The 17,051-nt window shown below is 48.6% G+C and overlaps 1 protein-coding gene across 10 annotated transcripts in view; it reads right to left on the reverse strand.

Moving 5' to 3' along the window:
• Positions 1 to 17,051, reverse strand: part of KIAA0513 (KIAA0513 ortholog) — a 110,392-nt gene that overhangs the window by 19,658 nt on the left and 73,683 nt on the right. For 7 of the 10 annotated variants that reach the window (XM_064273711.1, XM_064273719.1, XM_064273710.1 and 4 more), the window contains 2 exons: positions 16,620 to 16,700; positions 15,898 to 15,992 (listed from right to left, as the gene is read on the reverse strand). In XM_064273711.1, the coding sequence (XP_064129781.1) occupies positions 15,898 to 15,992; positions 16,620 to 16,700 (176 nt within the window). The other 3 variants (XM_064273718.1, XM_064273720.1, XM_064273717.1) reach the window with 3 other exon arrangements.

The following is a 17,051-nucleotide window of genomic DNA, read 5'->3' on the forward strand; positions in this document are numbered from 1 at the left end:
CCAGTGTGTATCTATGTGAGCCTTTGTGGGTGCGTGTTTGTGTGAATGTGAGCATGTGTGTGTCCGTGTGTATGTGTGAGCATACGTGTAAGTGTGTATGAAAGCCTATGTGCATTTTTGTGTATGTACATGTGTGTTCATGTACCAGGAGTGTGTATGCTCATGTGTGTGCTGGTGTGTGTACATGTGTGTAAACATTAGGTAAGTGTGTACGTGTGTATCTGTGATTGTGTTTGTGTTCATGTGTGTGCAGATGTGCTTGTGTCTAGGTACCCGTGTATATGTGAGTGCGTGTGTGTGTGCATGTGAAAACGTGCATTTGTGTGTGTTTGTGGGCACGTGTGTGTGTGCAGAAGAGTGTGAGTGTGCATATGTGCCCACACGGCTCTCAGGAACCCAGGTTCCTAGTACAGTTAATCCTGGCTGCAGGGCATAGGAGGTCAGCTGTTCTGGGCACAGCTGTCCTACCCGGAAGCCCTCCACTGGGAAAAGACTCAACAACCCACAGGCTCTGCTAGCCTTCGTCCTTTTCTTCCTGAAGCTCTAGACGCCCTTCTCTGAATGGACCATGGGGAGGCATGGCGGGACAGGCCTAGGTTGTCCCACTTCCACTCAGACCCCAAGTCTCAATGCAGCCCAGAATCCTGGACCCAAAGTCCCAGCTCTTGCGAAGACCCTAGAAAGCTGGGGTCTTGAAGGACCAGCTGATCACAGAGGCCCTGCATACACAATTGAGCCTCTCCAGTCCAGTTTCCAAATTACTGCTGAGAAAAACCAGTTGCCGTTGAGTTGACACTGAATGATTTTTTGGAAGCCAGGCCTTTCTTCTGAGGCACCTGCAGGTGGACTCGAACCTCCAACCTTTCATTTAGCAGCCAAGTGTATTAACCATTTTTACCACCTGGGGACTCCATGTTGCTTTCCAGGGGCCTTATAAAAGGCAGAACGGATTTGTTATTCCTGGGCTGGACAACCTCTTGTGGCTTCCCTTGTTTTAAGGATAAAGTTCAAAATCCATTCCATGCCTGGGGCCCCATGCACAGCAGGAGGATGTGTTGGGACCAGACAGGAGGAGCTCTATGAGTGCCTACCGAGACGAGTGGAGCCTTCTGACAAGAGCAGCTGACATGGATTGCTTTTATCCCACGCCTGTACCACTCATCATACTTGACGGCTAGGTCCAGTCATGTTGAGGGGACCCTGGGCAGAGCAGAGTAACATGCATGTACCAGCGACTGCCCTCCCCATCTCCAGGAAGACCACCACAGCCCACGAGTGACAGAGATAGAAGGTTCCATAGCCATCCACCTGCAAGCCTGCGTCCTTAGAGCGGGTGACACAGAGGCTGCAGGGATGGGCCCAGCAGATAGAGCTGAGACGACGACCCCAGGAGAAACTCCTCACACAGAACGAGCCCTCACTTGTTTCCGGTACAATCTCTGTAGAGGGCAAATGGTCAGCATTTATCAGAGTTACAAATGCATTTAACCTGCAGTCTAGCAAATTTCACTCCTGAAATTTATCTGACAGCCACCCCAGTCCAGGAAAGAAATGACATTTGCGGAGGGTTCTTCATGACTGCTTTCTTGTTACAGCAAACAGCTGAAAGAAAAACATCCAAGTGTCCATCTGCTGGAGACTAGTTAAATAAATTACACACATAGCCACACGAAGAAACACTATGCAGATGTAAAACAAACAAAAATGAGTAATGAAGCATCCTATGGAAAGGTTGCCAGGATTTACTATCGACTGAAAAATAAAAGCAAGGCTCAGACAGAGGAGAAAGGGAAAAAATAAGAATGCATATTCATATCAAGAAACAGTGGAGGTAACTACAAGAAACCTCTAGAAGCTATTACCTAAAAGGGGTGGGAGCAATGGGAAAGAAAGAGACAGAGGTGGGAGCAAGACAACTCAATGTGGACCTCAGCAGAGTGTTGACTTTTGAACCGTGTGAATGCATTATCTGCTCCAACAAAAATAACACATTGAAGTTCTTCTCCAGGACCCATCTCCACAAGGATAGCCAACCCCACCTCCCCATCTGTTTTATCTATTCTCGACATTACCCCAGGACTCTCCTTTGAACAGTATTACTTAAGTGGTTTGGGTTTCTCTCCTCGTAGAAAATTTTTTCGGACTTTGTAACCATTGAGATGGTCTTCCATGCCAAAGCGGTGGAGGTGTATTCCAGTGCCTTCCAGACCCTGGAGAACTATGACCTGGAGCAAGACTTAGAGGTAGGTCACAAGTGTCTGTTTTCTATTTAGTGTGTGGGGTTGAATCTGATTTTGGTTCTGTCTTAATGCAATAAATTTTTCTTGGTAACATCTTGTAATTTTTCGATTTTGAAAACTCATTCTGATGAACTGTCTTAAATGTCTGCCCTTGGGTGCCAAACTGAGAGGTGGAGGATTTTCCCGAATGCTGTCTACCAACATGTTCATCATTATTTGAATATTTAAAGACAAATGGACAACAACAAAAAGTGCTTCCAGGCTGATACTTGCTGTAGTTTTTATGTAAACAATGTGTTTATTATCCCCCTCTAACCTGACTAAAAGGAGCCCTGGTGGTGCAGTGGTTAAACAGCTCCGCTGCTAACCAAAAGGTTGGTGGTTCGAACCCACCAGCCGCTCTGCTGGCGAAACATGTGGCAGTCTACTTCCATAAAGATTTACAGCCTGGTCTAAGTCATAGAAGTTGCCTGGACACATCCAAACACCTTGAGAGACCAAGTTGCGGGGGCTGAGGGCTGGGAACCATAGTCTCGGGGGACGTCTAGGTCAACTGGCATAACATAGTTCATAAAGAAAACGTTCTACATCCTACTTTGCTGAGTAGCGTCTGGGGTCTTAAAAGCTTGTGAGTAGCCATCTAAGATACATCTATTGGTGCCATCCCATCCAGAACAAAGGAGAATGAAGAAAACCAAAGACACAAGGAAAATATTAGCCCAAAGGACTAAACGATCACATGAACCACAGCTTCCACCAGCCTGAGCCCAGAACTAGATGGTGCCCAGCTACCACCACTGACCGCCCTAATAGGGACCACAATAAAGAGTTTCGGAGAGAGTGGGAGAACAATGTAGATCAAAATTCAAATTAAAAAAAAAAAACAGACTGCTCTGACAGAGACTGGAGGAATCCTTGAGACTATGGCCCCTGGACCTCTGCTAACTCAGAACTGAAGCCACTCCCAAAGCCCACCTTTCAGACAAAGAGTAGACAGGCTATAAAACAAACGATAACATATGTGAGGAACATGGTTCTTAGTTCAATCAAATATATGAGACCACATGGTCAACTCCTGCCCAAAAGCAGGATGAAAAGACAAGAAGGGACAAGAAAACTGGACAAATGGACACGGGGATCCTGGGGTGGAAAGGGGGAGAGTGCTGTCATTTTGCAGGGATTGCAACTGATGTCACAAAACAGTATGTGTATAAATTTTTGAAAGAGAAACTAACTTGAGCTGTAAACTTTCACCTAAAGCACAATTAAAAAAAAAAAAATCACAGCCTTGGAAACGCTATTGGGCAGTTCTGCTCTGCCCTATAGTGTTGCTACATGTTAGAATTGACTCAGCGGAAATGCGTTTGGGTTTTAATCTGACTAAAATCTAGAATGAGCTGTTCCAGTTACCTTTAACACACTACTTGACGCTAGTGGGGTAAAACAACCATCATCTGTTATTATTATCTTTCATGGTCTGATGTTTGGTTGGGCTCAGCTGGGTGGTTCTTGCTTGGGGTCACTCATTCGGTTGCAGTCAGTAGGTGGCTGGGGCTGGAGTCCTTTCGAAGGCTTCTTCACTCATATGTTTGGTGGTAATGATGACTGTCATCTGAGTAGAAGACAGACCACAGAATTTGTGGGGCCCCTTGTTCAACAATTATGAAGGATTCCAAGATGGCGACAGAGAGCATAGACTGAGCACAGGGCCCTTCTGAGCACACAGCCCTGTGACTGCACAGGTTAAAAAAAAAAATCCCCTGAAATTAGCCTTGTAAGAGTCCGTCCCCGGTAAGATCTGCGGCTGGAACATCCAAACACAGCCTCTCCAGGTGGCCTGGGCTTCTTCACAACATGACAACTGCTTTCCTGTAGTGAGCATCCTGAGACAGAGCTGAGACGGAGCAAGTGTCTCGGATGCAGGCGTCGGCTGTGTCACCTCTCGTGACAAACTCAGAAGCCACTCAGCATCGCTTCTGCTGAATTCTATTCGTTAGAAGCGAGTCACTAAAGCCAGCCCACATTTGAGGGGAGAGGAATTTCACTCCACCTCTTGAAGGGAGAAATGTCAAAGGATTTGAGGACCTGCTTTAAAATCAGCACATGGGCTCAGTGGAAGTCAATGGGCTCCTGCATTTACTCGACTCTATGACATCCTTTTAGGGGTGGGGTTATTTCCAGTCCAGCTAACTTCCTGTGTGACTATAGAGGAGTTACCTATCCTCTACAGGCCTCAGTTTCCCATCCAGAAAAGGGGATGATAATGCCCACTTTCAGGGCTGCTGTATTATACAAAACAACAAACAGGAAGCTTCTGGACACTACCTAGCACAGATGGAGGTTCCATTTGTGTTAGGTATCTCTGGGCCTTCTGGCCCCACCACCCTTCCTGCCCATGCCCACTCGCTTTCTGTGTTTCCCACTTCGCAGGATTTCAGAGCCAAGATGCATGGAGTTTATGGGCATTACAGTGCTCGACCATTCACTGACACCAACACCTCTTCTTCGGTCCCATGGGCTCTCACCAGCCAGGTGAGCACTGGGTGGGGGTGGGGAGTGGTAAGGTGACAGACCTATGACAAAATGAAGTGACAAGGAAAGGCCAGATCACAGTCACTCCAGAGAGTAGAGCAGAGGTGGCTGAGAAAGAGGAGCTGAGAAGCGGGCGCTGCTGGGAGCGGGAGGGCTTTTCTGGAGTCTGGCCTGGACTTTGCCTTGAAGTGAGACCAGGCTGCACCTGCCCACACACATTCCCTGCCCGTGGCTGCCGCATATCCTGGGTGCCCACCAGCGGCATCCTGAAGTGTTGCCATTTGAGAAATGGGGTCTGAAAAAAAAAAAAACCAAACACCACACCCATTGCCCCTGAGTGGATTTCAACTCATAGTGACCCTATAGGACAGAGTAGAACTGCCCCACAGGATTTCCAAGGAGTGCCTGGTGGATTCAAACTGCCAACCTTTTGGTCAGCAGCTGTAGCTTTTAAACACTACACCACCAGGGTTTTCGAGTGGGCTCTAGACGGGTCCAATCCTTCATCCCACCCAGGGGGCTGATGGGCCTCTGAATCTTTTAGATTTTAGGAAAGTAATAAGGTGTATATGCCACATGTTATGTGGGAACCCCAGCAAGGTCTGAGGAAGACGTCTGTAGTCAAGCACAGTTATATTTCTTCAGGGAAACCTGTGATCATTCAACCAAGTGAGCCCCAATGTGAGTACATGTCCAGCTGGGGGGGGCGAGGTAGGGAGCCAGCCCCCAGTGTCTGTGGGTGGGAGGCAGGGGGTCTCATGCCTTCCTGAATAGTTCCCTCTAAAAATAGCAGAGAAGTACGACCCCTGAGCCCAATGGCCTGTGCCCAAGCCTACTACTCCTGAGCTGTGTGGCCTTGGAAATGTTTCTTCTTTTTTTAAAAAAAGATTTTATTTTTTGTTGTTGTTGTTGAGACTATACACAGCAGAACATACACTCATTCAACAATTTCTACAAGTACAATTCTGTGACACTGATTACATTCTTCAAGTTGTGCAACTGTTCTCACCCTCCTTCTCTGAGGTGTTCCTCCTCCCTTAACATAAACTAACTGCCCCCTAAGGCTCCTATCTAATCTTTCAAGTTGCTGTTGTCAATTTGATCCCATATAAATAGATCTTAAAAGAGCACAGTGCTCAAGACAGACATTCTTTACTAGTTAAGCTAAACTATTGTTTGGTTTTGACTTCAGGGAGTATTTTTGGTTTAAGGTTTAAAGATTATTTCAGGGCAATCGTTTCAGAGGCTCATCCAGCCTCCATGGCTCCAGGGAAATTTTAAATTCTATTCTGCATTTCCCCCCTTTTGATCAGGATTCTTCTAGAAAATCTTTGCTCAAAACGGGGAACGTTTCTTAACCTCTCTATGCCTGAGATTCCTTATCTGCAAAGTGATGGCTAATAATCACCACCTCTGCGTGGGGTTGTGGTATTAGTTGAGCAAATCCCTGTGACGCACAAAGCACTTAGAACTGTGCCTGCCACACAGCGAACACTCAGTTTTGGTCCCTGCTATTGTTATTACTGATGTTGTTGTTATTCTTCTTTAGAACACTCAGAGCACCATCCAGAGCCAGAGGAAAGAGGAGGATGCGGGTGAGGATGACTCCATGGAGGAGGACATGGTGGAGGATCTCAGGGGACAGGGGCAGGGACAAGGACTCCACAAGTAAGAAGAGAATGCTTCCCCATGACATTCAGAAAAACTGGCTGGCTTGATGTCAGATGCCCTTGACCCTCAGGGGGGCTCTGCTCTGTAACCCTGGGCAAGTCATGTGTCCTGAGGAACAGTGTCACTCACCTCACAGGCTACTCCAGGGATTCCATGTGCCTAGCACTGTGCCTGGCGCACAGTAGGTGCTCAATAAATGCAGAATCTCAGCCAAATTGTGCTCTGTTGCTCTGTCCCATTTCATAGCTTATGCCCCGGGGGGCCTGGTATGTTTAACCTCCATTAATGTTGGAGTCCCTGGTTGGCACAGTTAAGCACTCAACTACTAACTGAAAGGTTGGTGGGTAGAACCCACGCAGAGGTGCCTTAGAAGATAGGACCGGGAATCTGCTTCGGAAAGGTCACAGCCTTAAAAACCCTACGGAACACAGCTCTACTCTGCAAAACATGAGTTCAGCATGAATCGGAGTTGACTCGACAGCTACTGGTTTGGTTTTTTTGGTTCTAACGTTGGAAGCAGGGAACTGATGTGCAGGGCCATCTTGGGATCAAGAGCACATCACAGAAGTCTACAGAGCTGGGGCATGGGGACGGCTGAAGGTGGAACAAGGGGCGGGGTGCTCGGACTTGGCCGGCTGCCTTCCTGGGCCCTTGGGGACACACTTGGAGGGCAAATTCCCAAAGAAGTGCTGTTTCCCCTCTCTTCCCTACACTGGTGACTCAGTGTGGGTCCTGGAATTGGATTCTGTGCTCAGCACTATATGCAGACCCCTCTGTGGGTGAAGGCCATACACAGCCCCAGGGAAGTCGGAAGGTTCTAGATCATAACAAGCCTGAAAGTGCAGACTCGTTCCACTTGTCACAGCAAGCTCTGAACAGATCACACCAGCCTGGGGTCCCAGCAGCTCAAAGCCGGAGGATGCCTGCATTCCCATGGTGATGCAAGGGGCCAGGGAAAGTTCCAAATATGGCTAAATCCTCCAGTGTGGCACTGAATAGAAACTCCTCTTTCCACCTGGCTTCCTAGGCTGCTCACAGAACTTCTGCCTGGTAGGCCTGCTTCTTTAGAGGGGCCATAGTGTTTTAAATTGGGGGTATCCATGCTCAGGGTCACCCAGGCCTCAGCAAGCCTCTTCCCTCCTCACTGAAGACCTTGGGTGGGAACACTCCCGTGTGGCCTCTCGCACTTGCTGGGGGACGAAGACTAGCATCTGCACAAGACCCAAATGCCCCACCCAAGTTGGGTACACAGCTCTCTGGCCCCAGAGAAAAATGTCTCCTTCTCAAAAGTCACTGATGTAACTCAGAAGTTGGCAAATCCTGTAAAAAATCCTCACAGATATATTAAAACAAAAATGAAACAGCACTTTTTTTTTTTAGAGATAATTTATTTCAGTTTCCACCTTCTGACAACTCAAGGTGCAATATATTTACAAATTTTTATTTTCTTCACAGGAAACAGCTTTGACTTTAGCACTGTTTTGAGATCTTCAACCTCAAAACTTTCTCAACCTTAAAATGTAGTTTGTAGAACATCACCTAGAGGGACGCAAAGTTGCAGGACCGTAATACATAAAATACTGCCATCGCTGAACTATACTTCTACACTACTAAGAAGGTAATATTGCAATGTGACAATGCCAAGTTTAGATCCAAGTCAAACTCAGGTGAAAGAGAAAACAGAATGTACAGATGTCAAACAGCCCTGAAAGCCTCGACAGAAACCACGATTTACAACACAGGTAGCAGATGAACCACTTTCTGACATTCACATGTTCCAAGGGGTATGCAGGGAGCCATGACGGTGCACTGGTTAAAGCGCTTGGCTGCCATCCAAAAGGTTAGCGGTTTGAACCCACCAGATGCTCTGTGGGAGAAAGATGTGGCAGTCTGTTTTCATAAAGGTTTATAGCCTCAGAAACTCTATGGGGCAGTTCTACTCTGTCCTGTAGGGTCCCTATGAGTTGGAATCAACTTGTCGGCAGTGGGTTTAGTTTTGGATTTTAAGCGGGTATGTACATATTGTTTGAATTCCTAGCATTACCCAGAGTTCAAATGTTTGACTCACCTTTCTCAAGGTGTCCACCTGGAAGACTCCAAGGGACAGTCCTCAGGCTGGGATCCTGACCTTACTGAGCTGTCCCCTTCCCTCACTTCCTTCCCAACAGCTGAACTGACAGTGATCCTGTCACTTGCAAAGGAAAGAACACAGAATTCTATGAGATCGGAATCCATCCCTGATTCAAAGCTCCTCATCTGCAATAGATACCTTCCATCCCATCGTCCTGCGTAGGGATGGGGGCCCAACGTGTGTTTCCTCTTTCTCTTTTCCATAAGCCCATTTGTTTAGAACTAGGAGGGACCGGGGACAGCCCCCTGCCCCCTTCTAGCTCAATGCCAACGGGATTAACAATAAGAATCTTCTTTCTAGTTAAAGTGCAAAATTCCTTATCGTGTAGCTGAAAGTGCTCCAGATCCCCGGGCTCCAGGCGTGCCTCTGCAGTGAGGCCCAGATCTGGGTGCTCACTGGATTGCACAGATGTCCGGGAGGAGGTGTGTGTGGAAGTGAGGGGAGATGGGCAAACCGAGGGGGTTCTCATTCTACTGGAAATTTCCCCTTCTAACAGTAACCACTGCAAGAGTAATGGTTATGGTAATATGACCATTACCAATGGCACAAGTAACATGATTAAAGAAGCCCCAGTGGAAGCACGGCCCCATGTAAACCCTGAGAACACCTGAGTCCCCCAGACACCACTTTGCATCAGTAGGGTCCCCCTCCTGAGCTCTCTTCTTCATCTCCTCTTTGGAGCTCCCACAGGCTGGCCAAATCGGGGACACTGGCCTGAAACCAACCAAGGCTGGCAGTGCATGTGGCTCCCTGTTCCCCAGGGAACAGAGCGGGTCCTGGGGTACCTCTCACTCTTGGGGAGTCTGAGCTGGTCCCTGTGGTGCTGAACCCCAGGAATACAAGATACTTGCCTAGACACAGCAAGGGTACCTGGCCTTCTGAATCAAAGACTGAATGGTGCTGAGAATGGGATTAATGTTGAGTATATTCTCTGGGATGAACAACCTGGAAAGAGCTCATCCACTGGCAGTGAGCAGTGCCTTCCTCTTCCCAGCCACATGGAAACAAGAATGCCCTGGGCCAATGGCCCTGCAGTTAGTGACTACAAGCCCTGCGTCTGGCTAAAGCCCGAACATAGAACATTCGTCAATTAGGAGCATTTCTAGTCAAAAGGGAATTGTTTCCCCTTTGCTGTAAACTCAGCTGAAAGCTTTCAAGTGGAATGTGTCTCCAAGAATCATAAAAATTAATAAGCAGTTTACAGGAATAGTGGGTGAAACAACCGAGTCATAAGACAAAGAGTTGAGCAGAAATAAATGGCTAGGTAGGCGGGAGAGGGGAGCTCGAGGGGTCTGGAGAGACCTGAAGAAGTGGAGTGAAGAGACCTGTCTCAGACCACCCACCTGCCCTTGGGCTGGCCTCCACCCACCTCCTGGGAAGGGTGCCCCTCCCTTCTCCCTTGTGGAAAAATAAACCCCTACCTTTTTTAAGTCCTTTTCTCCCAAGCTCTCCACTGTTCTTGGCAAACTAGTTGGCTCCCTGGCTGCCCGGTTATCTGAAGCCGTAGGTAATTTGGTAATAAAGTGACCTAACCACGTAGGCCAAATAGTTAGCGTGCTGTAACCCATGAAGGCCAGGCTTGTGGCTCAGGACTCTGAGCTTCTGGTTAAGGTAACTGGGTTAGACCAGAACCTTCTGTAAACTCCTCTGTGGTGTGAACTCTGGGCACATTCTCACATGAGGAAGCCGGAGTGCCTGATGGCCCAGGTGAGATAAATTAACCTACACGACACTGTCCACTGAAAAGCAAACCCTGGAGCTACTGCCTCTGTTTGCGTGAATGACCTCCACAGTCCAAGGGGCTGGAAGAAGTGAGTTGTAGGGACCACTTGGTTTTAACTCAAGGAGAGGAGAGAAGTAGAAGGCAAGGCAGTGGGTGGGGGTGGTGGCTGGGTACCTCTGTCTGGGATGTGGCGCTGGTTTTAAATCCAGCGTGTGCTCCCTGAATCAACCTGAACATCTAGGGTTTTAATCTGGGGACAGAACGCAGGAACCGGACCCATCTTCCAAACCCTCTTTTTGTAATTTCATAGCTCTTCAGCCCACTTTTTTGGCAATAGGAAATCATAGTCTACTCCATTTCATTGGACAAATAAACACACACACAGAGCTGCAATCTGGAGAGTAACAAAGCCCCTTTTAAACATCTATCAAGATTGCTAAAACTATAACAAAGGCTAAAAACATAAAAAAAAAAAAAAAAGCCACATCTAAACATCACACTGTTTCCAAAGCAGGAAACTTTTAATTTGAGAGAATTCTCTGGATTTGGCTCGCTGGGATTCTCACAGCCCTGAAGGTCACACAGTAGAAAATCGGAACCATCACCACTAAGGACAGCCCCTGGCTTTGGACACTACCTGCTAGGACTGGAAAGGTTTCTTCTTGGATATCACCTGAAGTTTCCTGCATTGGGGCCTGAAGTTCTGCATTTACAGGGAGTGCTATGTTTTATCCTACAACACTGTGTCCTTGCTGTACACACAGATGTGAAATCTCTGCACCTGGACCACAAAACTGAGTGTTTCTGGAGTCTCTGTGCTTGCCCACAGGGTAGGCCCTCATTTCTGCTCTGGTGGGGCCTGGAGTGAAGAGACAAGGTTGCAGGGAGGAGAGAGGCAAGCTGTCAATCTTCTTCTAGGAACTTCACGCCCTTCCCAGGGATAGTGGCCAGAGGCTCTTCCAGAGCCAGAGCTGCTGCCAGAAGAGGAAAGAGCAGGCAGTGTCACCTCCTGCCTCACTGTCCCCATCACAGGGCCAGGCTCTCTGTGGTAGCTTTCCTGGCTGGGGCTTAGCAAAACAGGCAATACTTCTAGGAGTCAGATTCACTTCAACCTTTAGGAGCTCCCAAACCCAAACAACCCAGTGCTGTCGAGTCGATTCCGACTCAGCTAGATCTATAAAAACAAGGAGCGAGAGGGGTGAAAAACAAAACGAAACCTTTCTTCCACTTTAAATTGCTACTTCAAGAAGTCTAGACAGAAAAAAAAAAAAAAAATTGAGTATCAAGATCACATTTGAAGGTCAGAAATTGCCTTAAAGTGCTTGGAAAAGCCAAAAGAAGTCAAAGCTGTACTTCCTTTGAAAGGCTGTGCCAGCCCCAGCTCAACCCATCCCAGAGAAGCAGGAACCAGGGGCTTTCTAGCAGTCCTGAACAGGGTCTCGGAATCTATTTTTCTCTCTGGAAGTCAGACTAAATCAAAACTCATATACAAAAATCTTATATATACAAGGATAAGTCTTTTGGGCACCTTAATGTCTTAATGCATTTTAGTAACTACTATAACTATAACTAATCTGACCACAAGACAGCAAAGGAGGGGGGCCTATCATCAGCTCTGCAGGCTTTGACAGAGCACTCAGCCGGCCCTTAAGTTTATAGAGGAGGGAAGTTAGCATGGGGCACTGGGGATGGTTAAATGCGTTATCCCGAAGGAGGCATCAGAGAGGAGGGGCCTGCACACCCATTAACTTGCTATTGTTTCTCTAAAACCCATTCAGTGGAGACATCACGATTTGGGGGCCTAATAATGGGGACTCCATCCTCTGGGATCTTCCTCACCTACAAGAAGCACACTACCACCCGTGCTTAGTGGCGTTGTAGGTAGGCTGAAATACACAGGCACACGCCTGGCACTGTCAGTAAAAATGAGCCTCACCTCCAAAGTTCCAACCCTGTTCTCTGGGTAGGCAGCATTCTACATGTGTGCGCTCAGATCAGCCATACTTCACGTCACCAAACGCCCAAAACATGCGCTCCAGAACGCCACCACCTCCTGTTCCTCCCCGCTGAGCACCAGCTGGGTAAGGGAGTGTCAGCATCCAGATAAAACACTGATTTAATTCGATTGAAAGTAGAGTAAGTGGGAGGGAGAAAGGGGGAGGTAGGGGGAGGAGAGCGCCTCATGGCCTATTCCAAGGTCAGAAGACTCAGGGCAGCACGCAGAAGGAGTATTTACATGGTGGGCGCAGGCTGGGGAGCCAGCAGGCCTGGTGCTGGTAACCTGGACGCCAGCCCCTCTGACTGGTGTAGCTGGGACAAGCCCCAGGCACTGAGATGAGGTGAAGGGACTATCAGCAGAGCATGGAGGAGAGTGGTCACCGCACGGCTGCGCCTTCCGGGGGCTGCGGGTGGAGGTGTCCAGTGCTCAGGCTTCAGGTGAAGGATGCACTCGATGACGAGCTGTGGGCAGTCACTCCCTGCCGCCCTGCCTCTGTCAGTGTAACCCTGAGCGTGGACTTTTTGGTCCTTTTAGAAATAAAAAGCAGCACTGTCTGGTTTTAGGAAGGGCACTGTCTTTCAGCTTCTAAAGAAACCTCTTTCCTGTGTCGCTTGCGCAGGACAGAAGACCCTGCTTCTCCTGGGGAGCTGCAGAAGTTTCTTGGCTTCAAAAGGAAGCTGCTGGCTGACCAAGTGCATCTCACATGGCTGATGCCACATGAATCCTGTGATGTTCCTGGTCTGGCTCTTGCTCAGAATGTCGTCTAGTTGGGGCCAGGTCCCACTGCTGCATCCTCTCACGGTCTTTCCCTATTTAAAATAGAAGGAGTTTCTCTCCTCGAGCTTCCTGTGACTCCCGGTTCCTGTCCTACAGGGAAGAGCAAGTACCTGCCAAGGATCAACACTGAAAGGGTCAACACTCTCTCCCCAGCTCCCCCAGGGGTCTGTGTGGATTAGGTGGCCCACACCCCAAGGTGGGGTCCTAGGTCTTCAGCCATGACTGACAGCACCTGCCTCCATGTGACTGCTGCATGCTGGGCAGCTCCTGCCCTCCTCTGGCACCCGCCCTCACTTACATCCTGAGCCCACCAGCCCTCTCCATGGCACAGTCTCTCCAGCAAGGTCAGCAGGAGGCTGGGGCGGCATGCCTCCCCCCTCCTTCCCTCATCTCACAAGGCTGATACTCCGGTGCGGCCACCTCGGCTTTTGCCGTATAGTTCAAGGGGCACTTGGCACACAGATGGGGAGCAGACACAGGCAGCGGGGAGAGGTAAGGATGGCCACCAGGTTCTTCTAATGGCTAGTTCTAGGGCAGCGGGGCGGCTCTGGGCATTGCTGATGTCATGCAGGGTTATCGAGGGTGACAGCCAGTCGCTGGCCCTGGGAGAGTGGCGTGCACCCTCAGTCCTCCGTGGTGGGTGCCGTGGGGCAGCCTCCTGTGGGCTACTCAATGGCCATCTGCTCAATGTGATCACTGAGCAGCTTGTACTGCTCTGGAAGAGAAAACAGTGTTATTTCTCAGAAGATTGCTAGGCAGACAAGTCTGTCCTGCTCTTCTGACAAGAGGCTGCTGCAAATCAGGGGTCTCACAAGGAGTGGTGAGTGCAGGCATCTCACTTACTCATGCTGCTTCCCCGGGCAACCCCGGGCATCCCTGTCTGCCAAGTATCATGGGCAGGGCTGAACCGCAACATGGTAGGTTAATGCAGAGCCTCCGTTTACCAACACAACGGATGTCAGGCATGAACTTGAGTTCCCTGGGTTCCTGGGAATCAGGGACACATGTTTGCATACAGAAGATGTCACAGACAATGTTATATTAGCCATTACCCATGCCTGTCAAGTTAACGCCAACTCATGGTGACCCTACAGGATAGAGCAGAACTGCCTCATAGGGTTTCCAAGGCTGTAAATCTTTACGGAGGCAGATTGCCACATCTTTCTCCCATGGAGTGGCTGGTGGGTTCGAACGCCAACTTTTCAGTTACCAGCAGAGTGCTTTAACCACTGTACCACCAGGGTTCCTCATTAGCCATTAGGGAGATGCAAACCAAAATCACAATGAGATAATACCTCACCCCCACCTCTGTTAGAATGGCAATGATGAAAAAAAAAAAAGAAAACAGGTGTTGGTGAAGTTGTGGAGAAACTGGAACCCTTGTGTATTGCTGATGGGAATGTCAAATGGTGCAGCTGCTGTGGAAAACAGTTTGGTGGTTCCTCAGAAACTTGAACACAGAACTACTCTGTGACCCAGCAATCCCAATCCTAGGTATATACCTAGCAGAAGTGAAGGCAGGGACACAAACAGAAACCTGTACACCAGTGTTCATTGCAGCAGTTTTCACAATAGCCAAAAGGTAGAAACAACCTAAATGTCCACCAACAGATGACTGAATAAACCAAACGTGGTACATACATACCCTGGAATACTACTCGGTCATAAACAGAAATGAAGTTTTGATGCACGCGACGACATGGATGAACCTTGAAAACGTCATGCTGAGTGAAATAAGTCGGTTGCAAAAGGGCAGATTCTGTATGATCTCACTTACATGAAGTAAGCAAGATTAGAAACGGAAGGTTATTCATGGTTACCAGGGGCTGGAGGGGGAAGCAGAGGGAGATTGTGCCTGAGTGGCACTGAAGTTTTGTTAATGGCGGTGGAATCGTCCAGAAAAGGCTAGTGAGAATGGCTGCAGGACAGGAAGGGTGCAGCCACTGAATTATTCACGGAGAAACTGTTGAATTAGTGAATGTTTCGCTGCATATATTTCCACCATAATTTAAAAAAAAAAAAAAAAACCAATGGAGTACAGCTCTACTCTGACACACACGGGGTCGCCACGAGTACGGGTTGACGGCGCGAGTCATTTGGTTTGGGATAATGCATAAAGGTTTCCATGGATTTGGGAAGCTGACCTCGGCAATGAACTCCCTTTTGTTATAGAAACCAGAGATTCTAGAAAAATCTCAATTCCCTCCCTACCTCCCTTCTTCCTCCTGCTGGGGGCTCTCATTTAGAGCCATTTAGAAGGTGGGGCATTTTATGGCCAGAGTTTGGCTATATACAAGTTCAGAGCCTGAGCCTGAATGGCATGTTTACTTTTGGCCCTGTTTGTAAACACTGAGGGAGCAAGCTCCTCCCACACCACCCTTGGTGCATTTAGCAAAAATGGTTTTCCAAATAGAATGAGAAGTGTTCTAAGCATTTAAGTAGACATAGGGAAAGAGAGGAGTCCCTGGGTGGTGCAAATGGTTAACGTGCTTGGCTGCTAACCAAAAGGTTGGATGTTCGAGTCCACCGAGAGCTGCCTAGGAAGGAAGTCCTGATGATCTATTTCCAAAAGACCAGACACTGAAAAACTATGATAGCACAGATCTATTCTGACACACATGGGGTTGCCATGAATTGGCGTTGACTGGATGGCAACTGGTACTGAGAGGGAAAGAGAGGAGTAATCAGGATCAACCAAATAGCTTAACGTCACATTTCTAGTTAAAATAGATGCGTTGTTTTGAGCAGGGTGGGCAACTCCAGGATACACAGCATCTGTACCTAACATTCTAGCCTGTCTGTCTCTGGCCACCAGAACTCTCACCTTCGTCCAAGTTTCCGATCACGGCCTGCTTCTTCAGAAAGTCATTGCACAGCTTCTTGTTCAGTCCAAAAGCCAACATGTTGTGCATGAATGTGCTGGGGGAAAAACACCCATCAGCCATTGCCCACCTGCCTCCCAGGGAGAGGGGACCCGGGAAGCTGGGCCCTTTCCCCCAGGATGCCCAACATGCAGCTGCCCAAAGTTGTTAGCAGCAAATAAAAATAAATCGTTAACTAATTAGCTAGCCAACAACTCTCAGTGCAAAACCACCCGCCACCAGGTGCTATGTTAGGAGGCTGCATTAATTAGGAGCTGGAATTAAGGCCAAATGTAATTAAGTATATGCTTCTGAGCAGTTTCAGAATAAACACATCGTGACTAGTGACATCGTGTCACCAGCGTGTTCCATTATAAGGGACGGCTGACACAGAAAGTCCGGATGGAGAGACACCTCCCTGTACTTGAGACTCCTGTGCCAGAGAGGCAGGTTGAGGGTGGCCTCGCTCCCCATCCATCCTGTATGCTGCCCATGCCCCCACGTGAGCCCCACAGGAAATTCCATCAGGTGGCCCACTACCCACAAAATCTAGGCATTGATCACAGTGCCTCAACGCTGCCTGCCAGCATTCTAATTCTGAACAGGGAGTCCTGTGATGCTCAGTGAGGTGTGGGGCCTGATCGGGAAGGAGCACAGGTCTGGCTGTGGCCTCGCTGGCCCTTACCCCAGCTGTCCAAAGGTGATGTTCTCATTGAACCGCAGGCTGTCATCACGCTCCTCCTGGGTCATGTGGCACCACTTCTCCCTGCAGGCACAAGAGTGAAAGGACAGGGGTGTTCAAGGAATGCCCCTGCGCCTACCACTCACCCTGGCCCGATTTATGGGTGCAAAAGCATCAGCCCAGAAAGAGGGGTTCATTGTGCTTTTACACAAAGCCACGAGAACTTGTCTGACATTTGTCCAAAGTGCCCAAATACAGTCTTACTTCATTCTTTCTAAGACACAGAGATCCAAACGCTAACATGCTCTCCACTGGCCAGGAGAGGATCTGTACTCGGAGGTTGCCAAAACATTCTTTAAAAAACAGCAACACAACCACCTATGTCCTTATCTCTGGGTTGAAGGACGGAAGGTAATGGCCCCATTTCACAGAAGT

Source organism: Loxodonta africana, chromosome 21, assembly GCF_030014295.1.
Source record: "Loxodonta africana isolate mLoxAfr1 chromosome 21, mLoxAfr1.hap2, whole genome shotgun sequence".
Classification (NCBI taxonomy): Eukaryota; Metazoa; Chordata; class Mammalia; order Proboscidea; family Elephantidae; genus Loxodonta; species Loxodonta africana.